Below are 24555 nucleotides of genomic sequence, written 5' to 3'. Positions count from 1 at the left end.
TACCGTTTAGGTTTGAGGTCAAGGCGGTGAGCTGTGATAAACTCAGAAATTGTTGCGAATCCGTTGGTTTTACCGAGGAGTTCGTTTGGGAGAATGTTACTAATCTATTTGAATGCCTAGAGACAAAGTCGGCAATAGTTGTTTCAACCATCGACACTATTGCCGGGTTACTTTGAGGCGGAGGGGTATTGAGCTGAGACTCAAATGATTCCCCAAGGACTTGCGCCTTTCTGGCGTCTCCGCAGATTGGTTCCTTGTTCCTGGTAAGAACGAAATTACGGGACTTATTTTTCCCCGCTAGCCTATTTATATGTTGAAACATATCTGGCCCGGGTTTAATATCTGCGAGATTACGGGTTAATTCTTTATTGCGGAATTGCGCCACCATTTCCCGGATAATTGTACTCAGGCAATTAATCCGGGAGAGCAATGCTTTGTATTCAGCATTAACTTTATTTCCATTTTTATGGAAGTTGCGCTTGAGGTTCCTGCGCCAAATCTGTCTGACCTTCATATGTAGCATGATATCATGCGGGAGTTTGTTGTATACAAACTCATCAACTTTGATAAGCCTGGTATTTCTGCGTGTAGCAGTATTGATGGCGTCCGTGGCCAAAATGATTGCTTCGTCGATTTCTTTGTCCGACAGATTGCGATCTGTAGCGAGTTTCTTCAAGTTCAGCCTTGGTGCTAAATCTGACTTGAATTTGTCCCAATCAGTGTGGGCGAATGACCTGATGGTTATCTTAACTCGCTTCTGCAGTTGTGAGGTTGAGGCCATTTTGAGTTCAACTGCAAAATGGTCGGACATGCCTGGCAAGGTTTTACAGGAAGTTACCTGAAAATTGTGCTTGGTTTCATCAGACAGCAGGAAAAAGTCAATGATGGATTGACTAGCGGGTCTTGTCGGCGAATCCGGCGAGACCACCTCAAGGTTGGCAGGCGTGAAAGGGTCGTGGATCCAGTTATACAGGGTTTTCCCATTAAATTTTCTGCCTTATCGCCCCAGGATTTGTGCCGGGAGTTAAAGTCGCCACCGAAGATAAGATATTTGGATTTTAACTGGAGATCGCCCAAGACTTTTAAGTCATGGCCCAGTTGTTCACTTGGGGAATTGTATTTGAAATAAACGGAAACTACCAAAATCCGTTTATTATCGGTAGTTTTAACTATTGCCGCTGCAGCGGAACAGACTAGTAAGCCCTCGATGACGACTTCCTCAAAATGGTAGTCTTTTTTGACTAGTAGGGCAGCGCCCGTGTTGCTGTTATGCCGAATAGTGGTATATCCGGTGAAATTGACATTATGTCTGTGGTTTAGGTGGGTCTCCGAAACGCAAAATATGTCTGCTTTCAGAGTATCAACCAACGCTTGGGCAGTGGCACGTTGGGCGTGTGAGACCAGGGACGCGGAGTTAAATGTGACTATATTTAACTCCATAAGTTCATTAATAATTGGATTGCGGCAATCTGCCGCTGCTCATTCGTTTGGGCGGAAGCGAGGCTTTCGACCAAGTTCTTGAAGGCCAGTTTGTTGCCTTGTGGAGCTTGAGGTGCAGCTCTAGGAAGAGTATTCCTAGCTGCTTGGGCGTATGATACACCTGGCCGGGACAAGCTTTGTGACATCTTTGTCACCGTTTGCTTGGTCCTCGCCGTTTCAGTATTTTTTCGCGCCCTGCCAGCTTCCCTTCTGGCAACCATATCTTTGTATGCCGGGCATCCGCGGTAGTTGGCAGGATGTCCGGTCTGGCCGCAATTGCAGCAATGCGGCGCCTCCGCCGATGGTGTGGGGCATTCCCCGCGAACGTGTTTCTTTGCGCACTTCACGCACCTGTGCACAATGGAGCAGTTAGGGGCAATGTGGCCGAAGTTCTGGCAGTTGTAGCACTGCACTTCTTCAATTGGCTTGACTTTCTCAAGCGAAATCTTCTGGTGAAGTATATATTTAATTTTTTGTACTTCACTGAGCTCTTGGGAGGGCTCGAAGGTGGCTATGAAAAGTCCCGATTGAGACCTCATCGGAAGTGCCGGGTTCTGGCTGTGCAGAAGCTTGTCTGCACGCGTAATTAAATTGGCCACAGTTTTCAGTTTTATTTGCGGGTAATCTTCATTGAGTTCCCGCAATATGTCTGCTGGATCTGTCTCCCTGTGGAGACCGCGAATAACCAGCGACTTTGTTCTAAGAGTCGGTGGGGTGCTGGTGGTGGCGTGAAGCCCTTTCTCTCTTATGAGAGCGAAAATTGCAGCATGGTCCTCTACCGTCTCGGCGAAGATGAGGGTCTTGTCAGCCCTCGTGTTCTTCAGGGTTGCTTTCAACCCTTTCTCTTTAATGAGTCGTAGGAACTGCGGTACATTTAGCCTGTACCCAGTTATCGGTGGAATTTTGGGTTTCTTAGGGGTGGCTGCTTGGGGAGAGGATTTTGGGGTGGTTGGTGGGGCACTTACAATAGTCGCACTAACCTTCTTTCTATTCGACTTCTTTCTTCGTTGAACAAAGTTGAAGGGGTCTCCTTCCTCCTCCTGAAGGATGACTTCCAGGCACATGCCGTCATCTTCTTCTGGCTGCTGCTGTTGTTGTCGTTGCTGCTGCTGCTGTTCCTGCCTTTGGTGTTTTCGTTGCTGCTGCTGTTGATGCCGTTGATGGTTAAGTAGCTGCTGCTGTTGTTCTTGTTGCACCGGCTGCTTCCCGGCCATGTTGACTGCTTGCAGATCAGCCATCTGCTGCTGCAGTTGTTTTATGAGTGCCAGCTGGCACTCCGATTGTTGGGCCATGGCGGCCTTTTCTTGTTCGAGCTCTGCAATCTTGCTGAGCAGGCTCGAATTTCCTTCCACCGATGTAGGGCCCATGGCTCCCTCCTCCTCTGATGACATTTCGTCAGGCAGGATCAGCTTCGTCCTCTTGGCGGACATTCTGTCCCCAAGCCCGTCCTGCGTGGCTTCCTCCTGGACTTCACTGAAAAGATAAAAACGTCACTAGTAAATTTATCACTTGGCTATGCAGTGTCTCAATAATCTTGAGCTGCACTGTATAACGAAACAGAACGATACTTCCTTGAGCATCTGCTTCTCCCTGCAGTTGTATGCTTCTCTGTTCGTCTTGTCCCGCACTACCACACTGTCACACTCACTAATAATTTTCAGAATTAATTTTCAGTCAGCGCCGACGTCTGTTCACTTCGATGGCTCGGAGTGAACTGACACCTAGCAAAAAACAAAAACAAACATTTTTATTCTATCCTATAAAAATACAGTGCTAAATTAACCTAACTTAAGTACTACCTTAACAGCCTAGCTTAATCTAAGGTATAATCTATGGCTTAAACTAACTTATCGCTAAGGAGTAAATGGAAAAAATACATGTTATGATATCTGGAGGAAACTGACACCTAGCAGTATCTACCTACGGTTTAATACCTATGATGTGTGCGGATAAGACTCCGCAATACATTCGCAATCCGGTCCACTTAGTATGGGTACTACTTATTAGATGTACTGTGGTAGAAATCTCCTTTTAAATACTTTTTGCTGGTTTATTACCACATGTTCGTCCAGTCTTCATTGCTAATGTCAAAGATGCGTTTATTGAAGAGGTTGCAAATTCGTTGAAATTCATCACTATTTGCTTACCGCAGTTTTTGAGATTAGCGAAAAGTATGGCGACTATCCTTCTAGGATTTTATGTAAAACAAAACCTTATTAGAATTGATTCAATGTCTGCCTGCCCGTTTGTCTGTCTGCCACACCCGATTTACTTGGAAATGCCGAAACCAAGTGTGTTGAATTTTAGTGAAAATGTGTGGTCTGAATTCCTTTACACACAATAGGTAGTATCATGCCCCATATATACGGAAGGGGGTTGTAAAGATTTTTGGCCCAGAATATGGTCACGGGGGTATCAAATGTATGGTCTCAATTAGTACTTTTCTAAACCGATGATATTTTTGACACTAGATGAAACATTAGAAGTAAGAATTCAAAATGTGTGCCCCAAGAAGGGTAACAAGTCTCGTTCTCATAACCTATTCAACGAACTTGTCGTATAGTACCGCCTCCTAAATTTTCCCCATAGTGGTTTTGGATATCCGTTAGCATAACCACTCTTTGCCTCTTCCATTGGGTGGGAAAAACTTGTTCCATATGCACGAGTCAAATGTGCTTATGAACCAGGCGGGGCTGGTTTTAGCATTCAGCTTCAGGGCTTTGTTCGGAATCCCGTCGAAACTCATCCATTCGTCTACAGATGCCTCGTAGTTGCTCTTCTGTCATGCCGGGTGTAGAGAAGACGTTGAGCCGTTTGCTGAGGTCGTCTTTTTTCCTTTTGTGGGGAATGAATTGCGATGACTTTGAAAATGATTCGTGGGCACGGCACTTAGGGTGATTTTTGCCCACGAATCCTGTCCATTACAACTTTTTTAGCAAAGTCGGGAAGAAAGATAGTCACGGGGGGGAGGGGGGGCGGGTGTAGTCTTCACTTATCAGAAAGACCATCCGTCTCGCCAACAAGGTAATAGGGTACATCAGATCGACGAACGAGGTTACTCCTCTGCTTCTGGAAAGTGGCCACGCATCCAACGTTGGCTAGTACGGTGTCCAGCTCCGTGAAAGCCTGAAGCAGCTTTTGCCCTCTGGTGTTCGTCTCTCGGCTTCTCCCGTGCATGGTCCATGCATTGAAGTCACCTCCAATAATTTTAGAGTTGTGGTCTCTGGCACCCATCTCCTCATATTGCTCTAGCGTTGCACTAGAAGCAGCATATCAGCTGTGTATATACATCCTGTTGACTTCCGTTCTTGCATAGCCGGCTTCCCGGGAATGCGATTATTTCTTGTACGGCTCGCCTTCCACATGCTAATATTGCCGCATTTGTAGATGAGTCTTTTATCCACGTAACACTACCGTAATTTTGTTCCCATTCGACTCGAGAGCAGGTCTTCAGTTACCTGGCAATGTTTGAGGTTAATTTGTATCTGTTTTAGGCGAACTTCGTCACATTTGTTAATAATTGTGAGTTCCTAGTATTAAACGTATAGACTCAACTATATATGATAAAGTTCCTTGCAGAGTAAACTATTTGAGCAAGTGAATTTTATATTATTATGCAAGTGCAACTGTATCATGCACTCAAGGTTCCTCACATAGGGAAACACAAACCGTTCATACATGAATCATCCAGCATCAGGTTTCCCGACTTGCTACGGTTAACTCGATTGACTTTATCAACGTATGATTTTAACTTTTTAATCACGTGACTGCGACATTTTCGCGATATGTTGGTTGCTTGCAATCACAACTGTTTCTAATGTTGCAAAACCCTATCACGGTTCATAATTTTGCTTTTTCACTTATTCCCAGAATATGGAAGAAGTGATTCGCCTTTTAAGGAATCAACTGTTTATTCTATTTATGCCAAATCATGAAAGGGTTGCCAGTGATGCGACTTTCATGACTGTCAGTGTTCATTTGCTCACTGTTTACTTACTTAATTCTAGCCATACATAGAAATTGGGTTGTGTGTCTCAGCAAAGTGCCCGAAAGAGGCTATCGTGAGTTGGACCGAACAGTATTTCAAGGATAAGCGATATGGCCCTCAACTTGTATATGATATCGATATGGCCACCATTGATAGTAAAGTCCCAGAGTTTAAGCTGGAAATTTTCGCGAGTACAGGAATAATTCTCCTTGCGTATGTTAGCGACTCTAATTTGTATCTTTATTTCCCTTCTTAACAATCTATTATCTTCTAGGTTAATTGGTATCGTAATATCATCACTCGCAGTGTTTGCAGAGGTTACATATATTCTGCAGCAGAGACGTTTAGAAATAAGCAAAAATAAGACCATAGCGGAAGCTTTTCGAGGTGAAAAATTTGTGATGTGTTTTTCCCTGCGAGAAAACTTTCCACGTGTACTAAAAGCAACAGCACCCAAGGATTTTGTACCGGTTATAGCCGGACTCAGAACAATTGTCTGCCTCTGGGTTACTTTGCTGCACATTTACTATCATTCAATGTTTACCAGGAACAACATTCAGTTCTTATACGCGAAATTAGAAAGTTTCATCTTGCAACCGATCCTGCAAGCCTGCTTCTATGTGGATGTATTTTTTACCATCAGGTGAGTATGACATGCAACCGTATACCTGAGCCCTGAGCAAAAAAATTATAAGCTAAGGTGAATTTCGAAATTTGATTTGCATTATTATTAATTAAATCGCTTATTGGAAAATTTCTTTTATTGTTAGCGGATTTTTACTAGCATACAACCTTTTAACGAGTTCACACCATGTAGAGACAATAAAATCCAATACATTTTTCCAAAACGTGAAGCTATACGTGAAACTGGTCATTCATCGCCACTTCAGGTATGAACCCGTCCCTTCTTTCTTTGATTAGTTGGATTAATGAAAGCCTTCATTTTCAGACTAATGCCTGTGTTCATATTGACAATGGTTGTAAGTGACTTTGTTTTTGATATCGTCAATATGATCTCACCATTCTATGTGAATGAAGGACACTGACTTGTATTGCAAAGAGTAAGTACAGAAGCGTCTTTTGTATCTATTATCTGTTTATGTTGCAAGCTGTTTTCCCGTTTAGAAATGAATAGCATAAAAATAGTGAAATGAAGATTGTTTTTCAGTGTTTTACTTTATAATTCGTATGGTACGATTTGGTACGAAGTATCTCGATAGCCAATTATCGCGAGTGCAAACTAAAGAAAATTAACCCTGGGGATCGGCAAATTTGTGCAAAATTGTGACGATTTTAAAAAATCGACTTTTTTTGTATATTTGGAAAGTATAACCTATTGAAAATGTACAGTCAAAATCTCAGATTAAAATTCAACATATTTCTAAAGTTGTAACACAAAGAATGGAGTTCGCCGCAGTAGATATATGTAGAAACGGAAATTAGCCGGCAGCGCCTACTTCAATTCTTCTATATATATATATCCATCCTATATTGTTATAGTCAGTTCATTAGGTCTAGGCATTATGTAAAGGTATATTCGATTATAATATAAGGAATTCAACAAAGAATGCGAGAGAGAATTTTAGAATATCGCATTTTGTTACGAAAAAATCTATTGTCAAAACTTTAAACGCGTTTTACTTGAAACCACGTTTTTACAGTTTCGAGGTAAGCGCTAACAAAAGACTACTTAGCCGAGTTATTTTAAATTTGCAATCCCTTATTATCAACTTTCTAATAAGCAATATTTTTGTTTAACTATTTGATTTTGATTTGGAACATTACAACAAAAATTGCTGTTTAGTTTTTTATAAAATATTCACATGTTTTAGTGTTTGTATATTTCGATAAGTCTACAGAATAAAGGGAAATTTACTTTTTTGAATTTAGATCACCAAATAAGGCTATGGACTTCCTCGAGTGAGACCACTATTCTCCAAAGCGGTTGCTTTGGTCATAAAAATCATACATTGAGTAAGGCAAAATCAATCAATTAAATCTCTCTCGTTGTATATCTGTAAGTTCTACCAAAATCATAATAAAATTTCAAAATCATAATAAAATTTCAAAAAGTAATGAAATAACCTTGAAATTTCGAACGATTTCCTTCCTTTCCGTTCCTTCTACCCTTTGAAAATGTGGTTTCGAGTAAAGCGCATTTAAAGTTTTGACAATAGATTTTTCGTAACAAAACTAATGAGATGTTGATGAGATTCTTTCTCGTATACTGTGTCCACTTCTTATTTTCTAAAAGAATACAATTTTACATAATGTCTAGACTTTAGTCAGCTGATTATAACAATAAAATATAGATGATTTTATATAGAAGGAACGATTGAAGTAGCTGCTGCTAGCTAATTTCCATTATTATATCAACTGCGGCACGCTCCATTCTTTGAGCTATAACTTGATTTTTAACTAATCTGAGATTTGACTGTACGTTTTCAACATATGTATTATACTTTAGAAATATGTAAAAAATATGTTTTTTAAGGTTTTTTGTAAACACAAAATCGATTTTTTTAAGGTTTTGTGTAAAACAAAACTTTATTAAAATCGGTTTACTGTCTGTCTGTCAATCACACGCGTTTTGCTCGAAGATGATTGTAGCGATTCACACCGAATTCAGTGGAAAGGTGGGAACTGTGACAGCTTACCTACTCAGTCAGTTACATAAATCTACATCAAATTTAAGGGGGCTGTTTTTCGAGCATGAAAAGAAAAATGAAGATCGGCATGTCAAGTTTCATGTGCTATGCATTTCAATATTCTCCTGGTCATTGATTCGTAAGGAAAAAACATGATAAAATTCCATATATTTTTAACAAAATCGTATGTTTCGACGTATCCAAAATTTTGGTTTTGATGTAAAGTGTGGGTAATATGGCACCCAGGGGGCCATATTGGAAGTATGAAAAATTCTTTAAAAAATATTCTCCAAAACTTAACAATTAAGTAAAAAATAAACAATAAATTACCTTCTTTTCTTAAAATTAAGTAAATCCATTAATAAAAAAATAATAATGAACATAATAAAAACGAAATCAAGATAAAATACATATAAAATAAAGTTATCGGCAAAAATCGCAAATATAATAATCTCCTTCGTTCGCCGCACAAACGCAATGAGCCCATAAATTGCATCCCTGGCATTGAATCCACTCCTCCCCTTGTTGGTCATTTGAATACCTTGCATCACAAAATAAGCATTCTGCATCTAAGCTCGTTGGTATTTTATCATTTGAAGGTCCTTCGTCGAAGCTGTCGGATTGTGTGTCTAAATGATTTTCATCTGAGACAGTGGTTTTCCCTCCACGGCTACGACTTTGGATATTGTCAGGATTCTGATTTCCATCTGAAACACTTGATGTACCTGCCAGGTGTGTTCTATATGCAGAAGAAGTGAGTACTTTTGGTGTGGTACGTTTTCGCCCTCGATTCGAAGTTTTATTTTTAGGTTTTGGTATTGGTTGAATAATTTCTGGTGAAACTATGATGTTTAAGTGATGATGCAACAACTCATCTCTTTGCGATGCAGTCAAATTTTCCTGTGTGTTGCTCCCTGGGCGGTTTTCGGAAGTGTTTTCATCGTTATAAACTTGAGCTTCTGCTAAAAAATCTGCGTCAGAAAAAATCTGCGGATTAAAGGGGTAGATTCCGGTGACGCGAAATCTATTTGCAGCGATTTCTCCTGTTGAGCTTCGTAGATAGGCTCGACCAAACAATTCGGCGATATCGTAGGGTTTAAGCAACCGATCGGAATGCAACAAGAAATTTCGGATTTCTTCACTATAATAGGTTTTTAGTGCCCCCATAAAGGTTTTATCCAGGGGCTGCAATTTATGCGTGGTGTGAGGTGGAAGAGTAACTATTGTTACATAGTTCTCATGAGCTAACTCCAGAAGTTCAATGTTACGAGTGTGGCTGTAATGCCCGTCGAGTATTAACAGTACAGGCGACTCCTTAGTTGGATTTGTTTTAGAAAGAAAATGACGAAACCAATCGGTGAATAAATTCGTTTGAATCCAGCCGGATGGGTGGACTTTGCCGATAGCAGCATGCGGAGCTCCTTTCATAAGTATATCGGAATAATTTTTTCTGGGGAAAATCATCATGGGTGGTATAAAAAACCCGGAAACATTCATACAGCAAACCACGGTCATCAATGATCCTCGTTCCGCAGCAATTAAAGCACCTATTTGTTTTTTGCCTTTCTTCCCAATTATTTGAGGAACTTTAGATTGAACGATTGTCAGCCCGGTCTCGTCAACGTTGAAAATGCGATCAGGAGGGTATCGAATTTTTTCCATTTCCGCCTTCAAAATCTCAAAAAATTCCTTTACTGCCTCACGGTTAAAGCCTTGAACACGGGCAAAAGATGTTCCTAATGGTTTCCTTAAAGAAAGTTCGTGTTTGTGTCTTCGTAGAAAAAGGTCTAACCACGAACGCCCTGCTATTTCCTTTGTAAAATTGTTGGGTATGTTATTTTTCAAAGCTAACTGATAGGCCATTCGCCGAACATTTATTCGTGTTAGACCATAGTATTTCGCTTCCATTAAAAGAATATATTCCACGAGTTTCTTTTCTATATTAGGTGGAAGTACAGTTTTCCTGCCTAGCGGTTTTTCAACAATTTTTTCAGACTCTCCTAGATCGTGCACCAACCTTCTTAATGTAGTCCTCGGTACGCCAAACATTTTTACGGCTTTTTTGTAACCCATCGTCTTACTCCTGACTGCATCTATTGTTTTTTTCATTTGTTCCGGATCCCATGTTTTCCTCTTTTTGGCTACGGTTAACATAATGCTGTTCCGGGGCATTTATAGGAAACAATACAGCAATCTTTAATACTTTTGTGTTTCAAACATCGATTATGGCCCCCGGAGGCCATAATCGAAACCGAACGGGGGGCCATATTAGACTTATGCAATCACAGAAAAAAAAAGCAAAAAATAAAACGAAAAGTAAGCCGTGCTTCAGCATTACCTTGATATGTAATACTGCTGAACCTGTAAAAACTTTTTAGCACAAAACACCATTTAAACATGCCACATTTACAGGAATACCGAAAACAAATATCTTCTTGGAAGAAAGTTAGAAGAACACAAAGAACAGAAACTAGAATTTGTCTCTACCATTCATTTAAATGACATATGGATACATGAAAAAACAGCTGTTAAGATTGTGGTTGTTGCACAGTGGCGTTTTTATCTGTGGCTGTTTTGTGTCGCGTAGAATCGTAGGGGGCCAAAATACCAGCAGGGGCCAAATTTAGATCTTCTCCTCTATAATTTTTGGTAATTGCCTCTAAAACTCTTCTTAAGTTCATTCTGGCACCAAAAATTTTGCAACAATTTAGAGTATAACGTAGAGCATGGTGACAATCGCACTGTTACTAACAAAGTTATAATAGTTCAAAGTTATCGCTTCTTTGCAAATTCAATACTGATTGTGGATATTCTCACATAGTATTACGTGCTGCGTACTAACGGGACATGCAAACGCACACTCAAATGTTTTTATAAAAGAAATACACAAAACCTTTCATACATGAAGTGCCCATTTTCCGGCTTCCCGACGTATTTTTAGTTCCGCTTGATTATGGTAATATTTGTGGGGAATTTTTCTTGGAAAACAAATTGTGATCACCAGAGCTCGGGGTGAGGGTTTCATTTGTATCTTTTCTTCGTAATATCTTTACTTAAATGTACCTATTTCTTTAATTTGCGCCTTAATAAACATCTGAGACAGAATCGAAACTGTGATCTGTCGTGTAAGTGAATGTAAGCTAGAAACGAAAGGAAAAATACCGCATACCGAGGAATATTGCATTCTCAAAAGACGCGGGCACGTCGAGTGGGGAAGTGAGTTTACAGACAGAAAAAGGGAGCCTGGGGAAACAACAAGTTTGTAAACTTGAAAAGTACAAGGAGCAACCGCACCAGGTGCGCAAGTTTTACCAACATGAAGCCTTATACATCTCGACGATCATCCTGCCGAGGGAAACCTGATTTCCGACAGAATGGGGATATTGGGGCGATGGGTAGAGTATTTTGATGAATTACTCAACTAGAATATCGGCGAGTTGGATGCTTCCCTAACTGAAGATGAAGAAGTATGGAAGAAACAGTCCGTACAATTCATCGGCTTCAAAATCATAAGTCGCCAGGAGGCGATGGAATTATACCCTGAATTGGTTAACAATGCAGGCAAGCAACTACGCAAGCGGCTCATCAAATTATGACAGCGAATCAATGCCCGACTATTGGCAACGAGACATTATCTGTCCCATACATAAAAAGGTGGATATCACGCAGTTCAGCAATTATAGAGGTATCCCGTTGCTGAGTACCATCTATAAGACATTCTTCGTTATCTGGCTCGGATCGAATAGCCCCATACGCCTAAGAACATCATTGGCCCATATCAAAGAGGTATCACTGGAGGCAAATCAGCAACACATCGCATTTTCTCCCTGCGGAGAAACTATTAGAATATGGCCTGCAGTTGCACCTTCTTTTCATCGATTTCAAGGCCACTTATTATAGCATACCCAGGGTAAACTCTACAGGGCCATGAGAGAATTCGGTATCCCGACGAAATTGCTAAGACTGACTAGGCTGACCCTGACCTGCGACGCCAGATAAAAGCAGCATGACCACTCTCGAGGCCATTCGACATAAACAAAGGCCTAAGACAAGGGGATGCCCTATCGTGTGTCCTATTTAACGTGGCTCTGGAGAAAGTGATTAGCCATGCGGATGTCACTGCAAGAGGCATCATCCTTTTTAAGTCGACGCAACCACTAGCCTACGCTGACGATCTTGATATTATGGGAAGAACAATCCGAGATGTACAGTCTACCTTCATCCAGATCGAGCAAGTGGCGCGAGATCGCGGGCTGCACATCAATGAAGTTAAGACAAAATATATGGTCGCAACGCCAGCACCAAGAACCAACGAACCAACATCATCAAACCGTAAACGAGAATAATGAAGATAAGAGACTACAACTTTGAGACCGTTGATAGCTTCCCCTATCTAGCGGCGATAGGGATATCGAATTGGTGGACCTCGGCGCAAAACGGGAATGCCTGGAGTTCCCTATTAAGGCACTCCTGGAGCGGATACCGGCTGTTGTGCCGTTGATGATAATCAATAACAACAGACTGATCGTCGGGTTGTGGCAGCATAACTAACTTTTTTCAAAACTTGATATAACCCATTGAATGAATTAGAAAATTATGATCTACATTGTTTTCAAGATTAAATCAGCTATATGACGTTCTCAACTTCTCGAAACACTAAACCGATTTCTGGCGTTTGCGATTATTGCGCTGGGAAGTGTTCCCTCAAAGCAGCCATCGATCCTGTTGAAATGTGCGCCGTTGTACCATCAGAATCAAACATTTCATTGATAATGCAATGCAGCGGACTTCGCTCTGGTGTTCGATAATGTGTGACATCAAGCTATGCTGTACAAATTGCATAAATAGCCCCCAGAAGAATTTTTCGATATCCTAAAATCTTATATATCTGATTGCTTATTCAAAGTGAAATACAAAGCAGCGTGCTTCGAATTGAAAAAAAATTGCAGCTGGTGTACCGCAGGGGAGTGCCTTCGGCCCTACTCTGTTTCTTTTGTGCACCAATGATATACCTAGCTGGGATGAAGTGAAGCAAATAGTGACATTTATGGATGATACTGCTATCCCCTCCGCCGGACTGATAGATCCATATGGACACACGACATACACCTCTGGGGCTGTGCTAAAGAAACAACCCTGAAAGCCACACAAGCCTTTCAAAACAGAGTGCTTAGAAGTATCTAATAGGCGGTCCCTGGTATTCGTAATGAGGATCTGCACAGGGACCTGCTAATACAAATTTTTGGTGAGGTCCTTAAAGAGCGTGCAATTGAGCATAGTTAGCGATTACGTTCACATGAAAATAACAAGGTTCAAAAATTGACTGATATCTCAAATATAGCGAGACGATTGAAAAGAGGACATAAGCTTTTGAGGAATGCCAGTCTCTGAGCAGGGTCTTCCCCCTATAAATGCCAAAGTGAAACTTGCAACGGAGGCTGCTGGAGGAGGATATCTCAGTCGTAACTTGGCTAGAGGTGGTTTTAGTGGGTGATAATCTCATACTCCGAGGGCAACAAATGAATTTCATGTGCTGGAATTTCTGGAGTGAGGTAAACGCAACTTAGTGGCAGCTTGAGGAATATCTGCGACAGCCTCTTGGCTGAATAAAATACATTTCACATTTTAGAATAGTATCTCCTGGTAGTGTAATAATGCTTTGACAGCAGGTTTTTAAATCTTTTAGACGCATTTAAACTTTGCTTGACGGCTTCTTTGCTTGTTAAATAGGTGGCTGCGCACCACGCTTCATTTGCTTAAGAGCGAACATTCGAAATTTAAATGAAGTTTAGAACAAAAAAGAACAAGTCGGAAACCAGAAGTGTCCTTCAAGTATGAAAAATTCCGTTGACTTTTTCTGTAAGAATGTTTGAGTACATACCGATTGGGTCCATTTATACATAGCGTTCGTTGAAGATAATGGATATTCAATTGGGCATGGTATTAACATTTGATAATAGTAGGATTTCTACCAAATTTGATGTTCGATGATGTGGTGTTCATAGCTCCAACCTTTCCACCAAACTTCGTATCAATAAGTTCAACCATTTTTGAGAAAAGTGCAAACTGCAAAACCCTCCTTATGTGCATCCTTCTTTTTTAGTGTCCGGATAGCTGAGTGGTTAGAGCGCAAGGCTGTCGTACGGAAGGTCGCGGTTCAAATCTTGCTGGTGGCAGTGGGATTTGTATCGTGATTTGTCGTCGGACACCAGTCGACTCAGCTGTGAATGAGTACCTGAGTCAAATCAGGGTAATAATCTCGGGCGAGCACAATGCTGACCACATTGCCTCCTAGTGTACCGTTACGGTCTTGAATGAAGTGCTCTAACACATTTCAAGGCCCTGATCCAACATGGATTGTTGCACCAACGATTATTATTATTATTTATCCTGTTCACAAGCGTTCGTTTAACATAGACTTTGATGTTCAGACCAATCTTGGCAAGTGAATTCTCATTAGCGCGAACTACGCCACCATACGATCAAAAATGTCCCTCTCGAAGCTTTTCCACGATTGGTGCAACCCCATATCGATTGCAGATATCCTCATTTTCGATGTGATGAAAACATGTTACGCCACTAGTCCGAGGCACACATCTTCGTCTCCACTACCGCATGACGCCGTCCATTGTCTTTTATATTCGGCCAACACTAAGAACCATAAGGAGTGTCACGATGGACGACATTGCGGTAAATTTTAGATTTGAAATGTTCGTTGATACGTCGATCACATCCAGTAATACCAGTAGTGGACCACCACTTCATTCAGGTTGCGTTAATACGCGAAGCAATTTCATAGCCCAGTTCTCCATCGTAGACCCGAGGTATTTAAACAGCTCAGTTCTGGGCACGTCACTGCCGCTAACAGTAATTGTGACTGTTTCATGAGGATCGGTCTTCAAAAATTCAGTTTTATTCAGATTCAATCTGAAACCGTGCAAAAGTTGCTGGAGATCATTATTATTATTAGATACTAGGAAACATAATCTGCGTAAAGCAGTGTATAAAATGCTGGACGTTGGATATCCCGTATGACGGTGTCCATAGCAAGAACAAAGAGGAGTGGTGAGAGGGCGCTCCTTGGTGAACACCAACAGATGGTTTTGCTACACACTTTGAACTTTACTTTGTGGATCGTGGTAGAAAATTTCAACCCTGTGCAAGTTCTTCTGGCACTAAGTGTTGTCGTAAAGCATACCAGATGAGTTCGTGTGGCACACAGTCAAACGCTTTCTATAGATCCAGAAAAGCAATGTAAAGAGGGCGACGCCTCTCACAGTGTTTCTCTATGGGTAACCGCGCAGGGTGTATTGCATCAGTAGTTCCACAGTTCTTAGCAAATCCGGCTTGATTCACGGTTATTTCAACGATTTCGCGAATACGGTTGCCTAGAACGCGTTCGAAAATCTTCATGGTATGGGAAAGTAACCGGATCGGACGGTAATTTGAACATTCTGACTTGACTATCTTTCTTTTCCCATATTGGAATGGTGGTACTTTCTTGCCAGTCAGATGGCATTCTACCTTTCTCAACAAAGGTTAAATTTGTCGCTTCTGTGCAAATTCAAGACTTTAAATGTCAGTAGCAAGCGAAAGTGGATATTCTTACATAATATATGCATATATTACGTGCTAGGTACTAATGGGACAAATGCCCACTCGAATGTTTTTATAAAAGAAATACACAAAACCCTTCATACCTGAAGCGTTCATCTTCCGATTTCCTGACTTGTTTTATTTTGCTACATTCGGTTGTGTTTGATGTTGAAATTAACTTTCTTTTGGAACTTACTGCGTTTTTGACCAGACAGTGAACCCCAAAAAGAAAGCGTAAGTATAGTTTGGTTTAGAACACAACACAACGGGATCTATGGAAAAATAGAGCTTTGGCAGTTTTTACAAAATTAAATTTGAAAGTTGCCCTGCTTTCTAAGATTTTGTTGGTTAAAATCGGTTCAAGGTGTGTCTGTCTGTCCGTCTGCTTGTCTGTCACATGCACTTTTCTCAGAAGTAGCTGAACTGATTGAGAAGAAATTTGGTGAGAAGGTGGGAACTCTGAACCTCCGGACATGCACTGAGTTACATCTTTCTACATTGAAATTAAGGGAGTCTTCATAAATGGGGGGATGTAAATTCTTTTTTTCACCGAATATAGTCATGTCGGGTGTCAAATGAAAGGTCTTGATCAATATTTTTTTTGATGTTAGTCTTAATTTTGTCATTTCTGGGAAAGGCAGGAAGTTCGGGGGTTCCCTATGCGTACAACTTTGAGCGCGTTTCAACGTCAACGGCAAAGTACTCTATCGATTATAGCTAATTCCATATGCTTCACAATAAGGGTTCAACAACAAATGTGAACAAGTTCACCAAAAACAGATATAAACAAGTCGGAGTACCGGAAGCTCGGCACTTCACGTATAAAGGCTTTGTGTTCATCTTATGTGAGGAACTGTCTAAACATGGTGTTCCATTCGTACATTGTTAACAATGCAAAATTTTCCGTCATATATTGTCAAACAAAATATGCGTATTTACATGAAATGCAATGTTTTGACATTTAATAACTTTTCAGCGTTCAAACTTTCCAGAGTTATATTATCGCCTAAACTAATGCCCAATTTTGTACTTCTAAGATAAACTTAAGGCGGGTTTTCGGGTAAATTTCCAAAATACGCTAATATATTATTATTAATTTTATTTGTGCAGATATCGGAACGGGATGTAGTTTGAGGCCTGGCTCTTGTAGAGACACATCACTGTGTTTTTTTTTAGATTTTTCGGTTTGGTAAGTGAGCTGCGAACAAGACTTGTTCCACGCTTTAGGGCATATATTTTGAACCCTCCTTCCCTTAAGTTTCACCTAAAGTTAGAAATGAGATCAGTTTCGAAAACTACTAATCGCGCCTTTCATTTGATACCCGACATGACCATATTCTGAGGGGAAAATTTTACACCACCCTTGTATGGGAATGTATGGGAAGCCTCCTTGAAACTCAACACTAAATGGCGCCAATCGCTGCATGTAAAGGGAAACACAGACCATATGTTCTCACCAAATGTCATATAGCCGTTTCGGAGTAAATCGGGTGTGACAGACTGACAGACGGAGAGACAGACACCGAATCGATTTTAATAAGGTTTTCTTTCACTCAAAATCTTAACCTGATAGCAGTAAAGGGTAAAAGGGCTGAGGAGAAGTAACTTCTTCATGTATAGGACTTTAATATTTCACTCGAAAGTCAATTATTCTCGTTAATTATGATGTCAGCATCTTGATAAGTTTGAACTGCTATAACTTTGGCACTAATGGCCAGATATCCATGAAACTGGCACGCGGCAACTTAAGGGGGCTTTTCAGTGCGTTTGTAAAAGGTGGTAAAATACTATTAATAAGTAAATTTGAACAGATATCGGAATGGGACAAAATACGTCAAAATATGTGGTTTTTATGAAATTTTCATAAAAAAGCCCTAAAAAAAGAATTGTGAGTTTTGAAACTGAGGGAGCTTAAGACTATGTCCTATCAAATTAGCAAATAAAAAAAATTTGCAAAAAGAAAATTGAAGGTTGTGGAAAGTCCTTTTAAAATAACCTTTATTGCTAAACAATAAGCACTTTCAATTTAAATTAAATGCAAACGTGTTGAAAAGCGCGCCCATGTTATGTGACATCAGAAGCCGAGTCGAAGCACGTCAATAAAGAAGCGAATTGCTGTTAACATGCATCATTTATATTCTCCTTACTGCATCGTCTCCCTAGCCTTAGCGATTGCATCTGTAAATTAATTTATACACAAATATGATACATTAATTTAGCTGTAACTTGACGGAACTAAGATTCAAACCATTTGCCGAGTGATATATTTTCCTGCCTTGTTCAAATTTAGACTTTGAAAAATTCTATTAAATGTGTGAAATTGAAACCATATCAGAAGGCCCATTTTCACGTATATTTTTGGAGTTTTTCTTAGTAGGAAAACATAATTGGGACTCAATCAAATTTGAACATTATACAGGGTGCGGCAGGATAACTTCCTTTTTTCAAAACTCAATAAAAACTATTGTATGCATCGGAAAATATTTATTTATTTTTTATAATGTAGGTACATGTCTAATTACATTGTTTTGAAGATCAAATCTGTTAGGTGACGTCCCCCATTCTCAATACATTGCGTAAATCGATTTCTGGCGTTTGTCATGACTCTTGTTAGCATAGCAGGTGTTATGTTGGCAATTTCTTCTTGGATGTTGGTTTTCAAATCTTGTAGGGTTCTTGAACGGTTCGCATAAACACGGAATTTCAAAAAACCCCATAAGTTTTTTTCTATGGGGGACAGATCGGGAGAGTGTGCCAGGCCATTCCAAATTGCCTCTAATTGAGATAAGGCGCTCTGGAAAGTGTTCCCTCAAAACAGCCATCGATGCTCTTGAAGTGTAGCTGTTGCACCGGTCTTGTTAGAACCAAGTGTCCCCCAAATCCAAATTTTCTAGCCGTGGGAAAAAAAAATTCTGTAGCATGTTTACATACCTGGTCCGAATTCACTGTCACTGTAACCTCATTTTCCTCAAAAAACCAGGGACCTATAATTCCAGCTGAGGAAATTGCACACCACACTGTGACTTTGGGTGAATGCAAAGGCTTTTGAATGCAATTCTCGAGGGTTGGTGTCAGCCCAGTAGCGCATGTTTTGTTTGTTAACCGACCCACACAAATGAAAATGGGCTTCATCGCTGAAAAAAACAATAGCACCCTCGGGAACGACATCAAGAAGAAGCTCACACGCGTTCATCCGAGAATTGAAGTCAGCGTTCTGAAAGTTCCTGCACTATCGCCATCTTATAGGGACGAAAATGAAGATCATCACTAAGAATTCTTCTCACAGAACGATCGGATAGTCCAAGGGCAGATGCGTGTTTGCGCTGCAGAATGCCGTGGCGGTCGCAACATTGACGCTCTCACTTGCTTTCAATGTTCTCAGGTGATCTAACGGGCCGAGGGACTCCAGTTCTTCCTTTTGTCGCACTTGCAGTTTGTCTGAATGTAGTGACCCATTTAACAATTGATTTGCGGTCTGGGACGGGAGCCATAATATATTATTATTATAAGTAGAGCCCCCTACTGCGGGACGTGTAGCGACTCTAATTTTTATCTGAAGCCAAAAGGCTTTAAAGTTTACGTTATTAACTTATTTTCAATGAATATTAAGAAAATAATAAAAATCAAAAACTTTGCAGCGGTTGAATAAAAATTTCATCTCACCACATTTAACGCAAAAAAAAATCCTTAAAAAAATTATATCATTCAAAATGTTGGTTCATATTCTTGGCAATATTATAAAAAATCATAGCTCCAAATTTCGTAATGATCGGTTTATTAATTTTGAGCTAGAATTCCTGCAAATATCAAAAGCGTCATTTTGAGAAAAACGAGTTTGAGAAAAAAATTCCTTGAAAGGTCGTCCTTAGGACTATAAAGATATATTTCTCACTCTTACTAACTACTAACAAAATACAGTGTTTATAAATACGGATATTTACATAGCGCAACAAAATTACGCAAGGACATAAAGCGACTACATTCTGGGCGCTCAAGTTCATAATATCTAAAGGAATACGAATTTCGCTTTGAACTTTTTGTAGGATATTCTAGGATAGCTACTGATCCTATGTAATAAAAAAAGTCGATTCTGAAAACCTCCAAATGGGGTTTCCTCTCTTAAAGAAACGTTTTTTTTCAACGAATATGTAAATAGAAGAAACGAAACCTGGCGGCGATCGAGAGTCGACGAAGAGTTCACTAAAAGAAGCCGAAAGAGGTCGTGAATGTATAGGCGCTACCTTGAATGAATACTCGAGTTTCTCCTCATTCAATCAAACTAGGTTTATAGATTATGAAACTATTAGTATAGTGTAGCTTCTGACATAAATCATTCAATATTATACTGTAAAGAAACCCTAGAGTTCTGGAAGGTTTGCAATTGATTGATTGACAATTTATAATTGCTAGCATTTATTTTTTGTTTAGTTCGTATTATAGTTTTTTTACTTCTTTAACATTGTTTTCTCTTTTTTCCGTTTTTTTTTTGTGAAATTTCGTTTGCCTCCCTATCTCCCGTGAACTCATAGTAACGTAAGGGGTATCCTCCATTATTATGAACTGAGAATGACAACGAAGGGTGGAATCCCAAAGTCGTAGGTGTTCCTTCTTGGTCGCTGGCACTTGCGTCTCGTGTTTTACAGCTACGAGTGTGGTGGAAGGACACGAGGCTCGATAAATGACACCTGAAGGACTAAAGTGTGCAAAGTACCCCACATATTCTCGAGGCTTACTAGCAATTGGGCCTGCAAGTGACTGTCGATCTCGGTAAACTGAAATAGCCCCTGGATTCTCATACTTCGGGTGAACTCCGGTTATATGTGAGTACAGCTCAGTTATTTGCGGTTGCCCCCTAGTGGGAGCTTCATGTGGGTTGATTGGTTATGCCCAAGCGAGAAGGACCTTCGGGCCTTGGCGTGGTGTTGCGTTTCAACACGAGTGCCGAACTCCTTAGTTCGGTAGAGATTTAGGTATGCATTGCATCCACCAGTATGAATGCTAAGCCATGCACTTGGTAAAGACTGGTACCGTTGTTGCTTGTCTCAGCGGGGCTCTGATTGTGGTCATAAACTCAATTCTGTGTCTTAAGAAGACCGTAGGATTAAGTCTCCAGACAGGTGCTCACGCTAAACCCTCAAGGACTCACTGTCGACCTTAGTAAAGTTTCAGTATTGCTGGTTGATCTTCAGGGTCAATTTTCGCCAAATGGGATAGCTCTCCTCTCTAGGTCGACTTAGGCCAAATAAGATGGCCAATAATGTAAATAACTTTAATAATCGTCCAACCAAACATGTCATCCCATATAATTGCCAGTTACCCGTATATAGGGCATAGTGCACCAAAGACGGCTACACACCGACGCTGGACGGTTTGCTGAAATATTTCGGCAAATCCCTCCAGGACCTTTCATTCTCATTTCCATTATTCGGTAGATACCAAATGCTCTAAACTCACACGAAAAAGGCAGCCTTGTTAATAATAGTAGGATGTGCGTCACATAACGGTTTATATTGCCTCAGGAGTTCAGCTTCAGCTATATGAGTATGTACACTTAAATGCGCTCCTTAATCACGGGAATTCATACTCCGCCCCACATAGCCTGTTAAAGTTGCTTATAATATTGGCGTAGGTCATCAATTCTCTTGAACCAAATATCTAGTATCTAAGAAACTGATGAAACTACTGAATGAAAACTGCTTGCCTGCTATGTTAATTCTGCCACAATTCCTAAATCTGGAAAAATCATGCAAGGCAAGAAGACTACTATATAAAAAACAGGTAAAATCTGAAAGTAAAAACGAGATCAATTTAAGGCCAAGTCAAGGACATAATGCGTTCTGTGCTCCTCATATATACTTTGTTTCTTGTAACATTCTAATCATTTGCTCGGATCATGAGGTATGTAACAAAAATCCGCAGATGATAATGAATGAGGATGATGTAGATGTGATTGATGCGCTGCACACTACATAGAGGTTCTATGACAACCTTCATTGAGGATGATTCGAAAACTGTTTTTCAAAATTAAACGCTTGCGTGACTAGGTCCCTTTCTCCCTGACAAGGCAAAACTGTATCAAAGACATAGCGTAACCTACTAAACGTCCTCTTTACGAAGAAAAGTGGTTACGAATGTATCTCCGCTAAGTAGAAGGATGTGGAGACTTATTGTTCGTGTCTGCTGAAAGAAAGACGCAACGAAAGTAGCCTCTCAGGAAAATATGTGTGGTGTATGTGGTTGCGTTGCACCTATTTCTCTCCAACCAGTTAAGGACTTTTTCACTTCATTGTTTGGTTAGTAGAAATATCCGCGCAGCATAGCGTTTTGTATACAGTTTTAGATGATGCTTCTGATTGGGAGAGATTCTCCCTAATGTAGTTGATGATAAATAGTAAGTAAAACTATCCGCAAAATGACGACATACGTAGAAGAAAAAATAGCCTTATATGCAGTAAAGTTCACTTTCCAATTCAATTTATTTTTGATTTTCAGGAAGATTACAATTGTCTTATGTTTTACAGGACGTGGTGGTACAACTTGTTATATATCAACAACGCCTTGCCTTTAAGTAGAATGTGTTCAAGCTGGGGCTGGTATATCGCTTGTGAGATGCAGTTCTACATATGCTTCCTTGCAATTATGTTTATTTACATAAAAAATGAAGGTGCCGGAAAAGCACTTTTTATTTCCAGTGGGATAATAATGGTCACCGTTAGCTTCTTTTGTTACTATTCGAACGGAATAACTTTCCAGTAAGTATGAGCTGTTTTTCCTCATGATGACTATAGTGAAAATCATTTCTGCTTTTCCACAGGATCGATGTAATCAGTTTGACAACAGAAAATGTGTACATAAAACCTTGGACCAGGGTACCACCATACTTCGGCGGAGTGTTCATGGGCTGGTTTTTATATCGGATTAGAAACTCAACTGTGAAACTAAGCACGCTCACTAGAACAACGTTCTGGGTGGTAGCCATAGTGATTCATTTAGCGACAATTTTCATGAGCTACTGGAAGACGACCCCCGTGTGGCTTGTCTCATCAATTATGTCTTTTGGGAAGGTTCTGTTTGGAATCTTCATTGGTAGTTTGATAAGCATCTGCCAATTAGGCTATGGCGGGGCATTCGCTAAAGTCATGGGTTCTAGATTGTTTTTGTACCTAAACAAATTTTCATTTAGTATGTACATGGTCGCTCCAATTGTAATAACAATTTTATTTGGCTTGCGAACTGAGCCATCAACGTTCAATGAGTTGACAGCAGCATCAGAAATCTTTGCAGTTATTTTCATATCTCATATATTCTCAGTGGTAATAACTCTTTTCATTGAAATTCCATTCCAAAGGTTATCGAGTCAGTACATTTTGAAAAGAGTGTGATAATACGATGTCTATTTTATTATAATAAGTTATTAAGTTGTAGCAGAGTAGCTGAGATATACATAAGTTCTACAGTGACAAAAAATAAATCCTGTCGGGTGTTAGTTAAGCGATATTCCGCTCTGGCGAAAATAGTACAAAGATGAACAAAACACTCTGGACACCTTGTAGCTAACACAATGGAGTACTTGTGATGCTACGACCTTACCTAGGCAAAAAGGACATTGTTTATCACCATGCCACCATTTGATTATCACCATATCTACTTTTTGATTGTCAAATTAACTTATATCGATTTTATACTGAAATGAGGTGATTCTTGGTGACCTGTAGTTAATTTAATACGCCGAGTTTTATCAGAATAAATGTTTTTTCTATTGCCTACGTTTTGTTTAGATTGCTTCACGTTCAGATACAGCAAGAACATATGTATGTATATTACTGCAAGTCAAATATGTATTCACACTAAGCTAGAGTCTTATTATAGAGTAAAATGGAAATATATGTATGAATAAAAATATAAGAAGTACTTTCTCAAGTCATTTTGATCTTCTTTATTGAGCCGATTGTCAGAATAGCAATAGACTGGAAATAATCATACTTCAAGTGGTCCTTTCCACTGCCATTGCGACACAGTGTCAATGGTGGTTAATCATCATATGGGTTAATATTAATGTTCAATAGTCAATCTTCAGTCATACTAATAATATAATATCATTAGCTAATAAACCTGGATATTAATTTCAGAGATCAATTTAGTCTGCATTTTTGCTAATTGCAAAGGAAACTGTGAACAAAAGAAAAACCTTGTTTACCAACAATTCAATAACTTAGATTTAAACACTAAAGCTATCTTATTTTAACAGCAGGTCGTTCTAAACAGGTATGAAAACAACATAGAAGACTTTAGTCGAGAGCATATGTTGATTTCGTTATCATACCATGAATTTTAGGTATATTAGCCATAAGAAAAATCGCATGGCGTCTTGAAAACTAATCTCAGGAACTTGAGCAATTTGAAGCTTTGCAATGTAACTATTTGCACTGCTGCCCTACTGATGAATAATTAATAAAATGCCAATTTCGAAAAAGCGATGTTTTGTTTGTTTTCTCAGTGGAGTATGTACTCGTAGTTAGAAGAAATTTGTTGTCATAGCTGGACAATCTACAGTGTAAATCTGAATATAACCCCTTCTTCAGTCTTTGCCCGGTTCACAAGTGGCGTCGGCTCGTCTTGTCCGATTACCCCGTTTTGTTCTGTCAAAGGCCTGATCTGGATGCAGTCTGGAAGTTCTCAAATCACCGCTTAGTGTATCAAGCCACCGTTTGTTACGACCGACGTTTTGCACGTTTCCCATCAACTTCGATGTTCAGACCAATGTTGACAAGTGAATTCTCATTAGTGCAAATTACACAACCATACAATCGAAGTAACTTCACATTCAGTCCCAGACCGTGTTGA

At 39.9% G+C, this 24555-nt stretch overlaps 1 protein-coding gene across 1 annotated transcript in view; it reads left to right on the top strand.

Annotated features, from left to right (window-relative positions):
• Positions 1 to 23809, top strand: part of LOC119658164 (nose resistant to fluoxetine protein 6-like) — a 55057-nt gene extending 31248 nt beyond the window's left edge. Inside the window, exons 3-8 of the mRNA XM_038065453.1 lie at positions 5487 to 5680; positions 5742 to 6110; positions 6238 to 6357; positions 6417 to 6495; positions 22204 to 22463; positions 22526 to 23809. Coding sequence (XP_037921381.1) covers positions 5487 to 5680; positions 5742 to 6110; positions 6238 to 6357; positions 6417 to 6495; positions 22204 to 22463; positions 22526 to 23093 — 1590 coding nt within the window. The 3' untranslated portion in view covers positions 23094 to 23809. The remainder of the gene's footprint in view (positions 1 to 5486; positions 5681 to 5741; positions 6111 to 6237; positions 6358 to 6416; positions 6496 to 22203; positions 22464 to 22525) is intronic.
• The last annotated feature ends 746 nt before the right edge of the window (positions 23810 to 24555 follow it).

This window comes from Hermetia illucens, chromosome 1 (assembly GCF_905115235.1).
Source record: "Hermetia illucens chromosome 1, iHerIll2.2.curated.20191125, whole genome shotgun sequence".
In the NCBI taxonomy this organism is placed as follows: Eukaryota; Metazoa; Arthropoda; class Insecta; order Diptera; family Stratiomyidae; genus Hermetia; species Hermetia illucens.
This window is presented reverse-complemented; position numbering and strand designations above follow the sequence as displayed.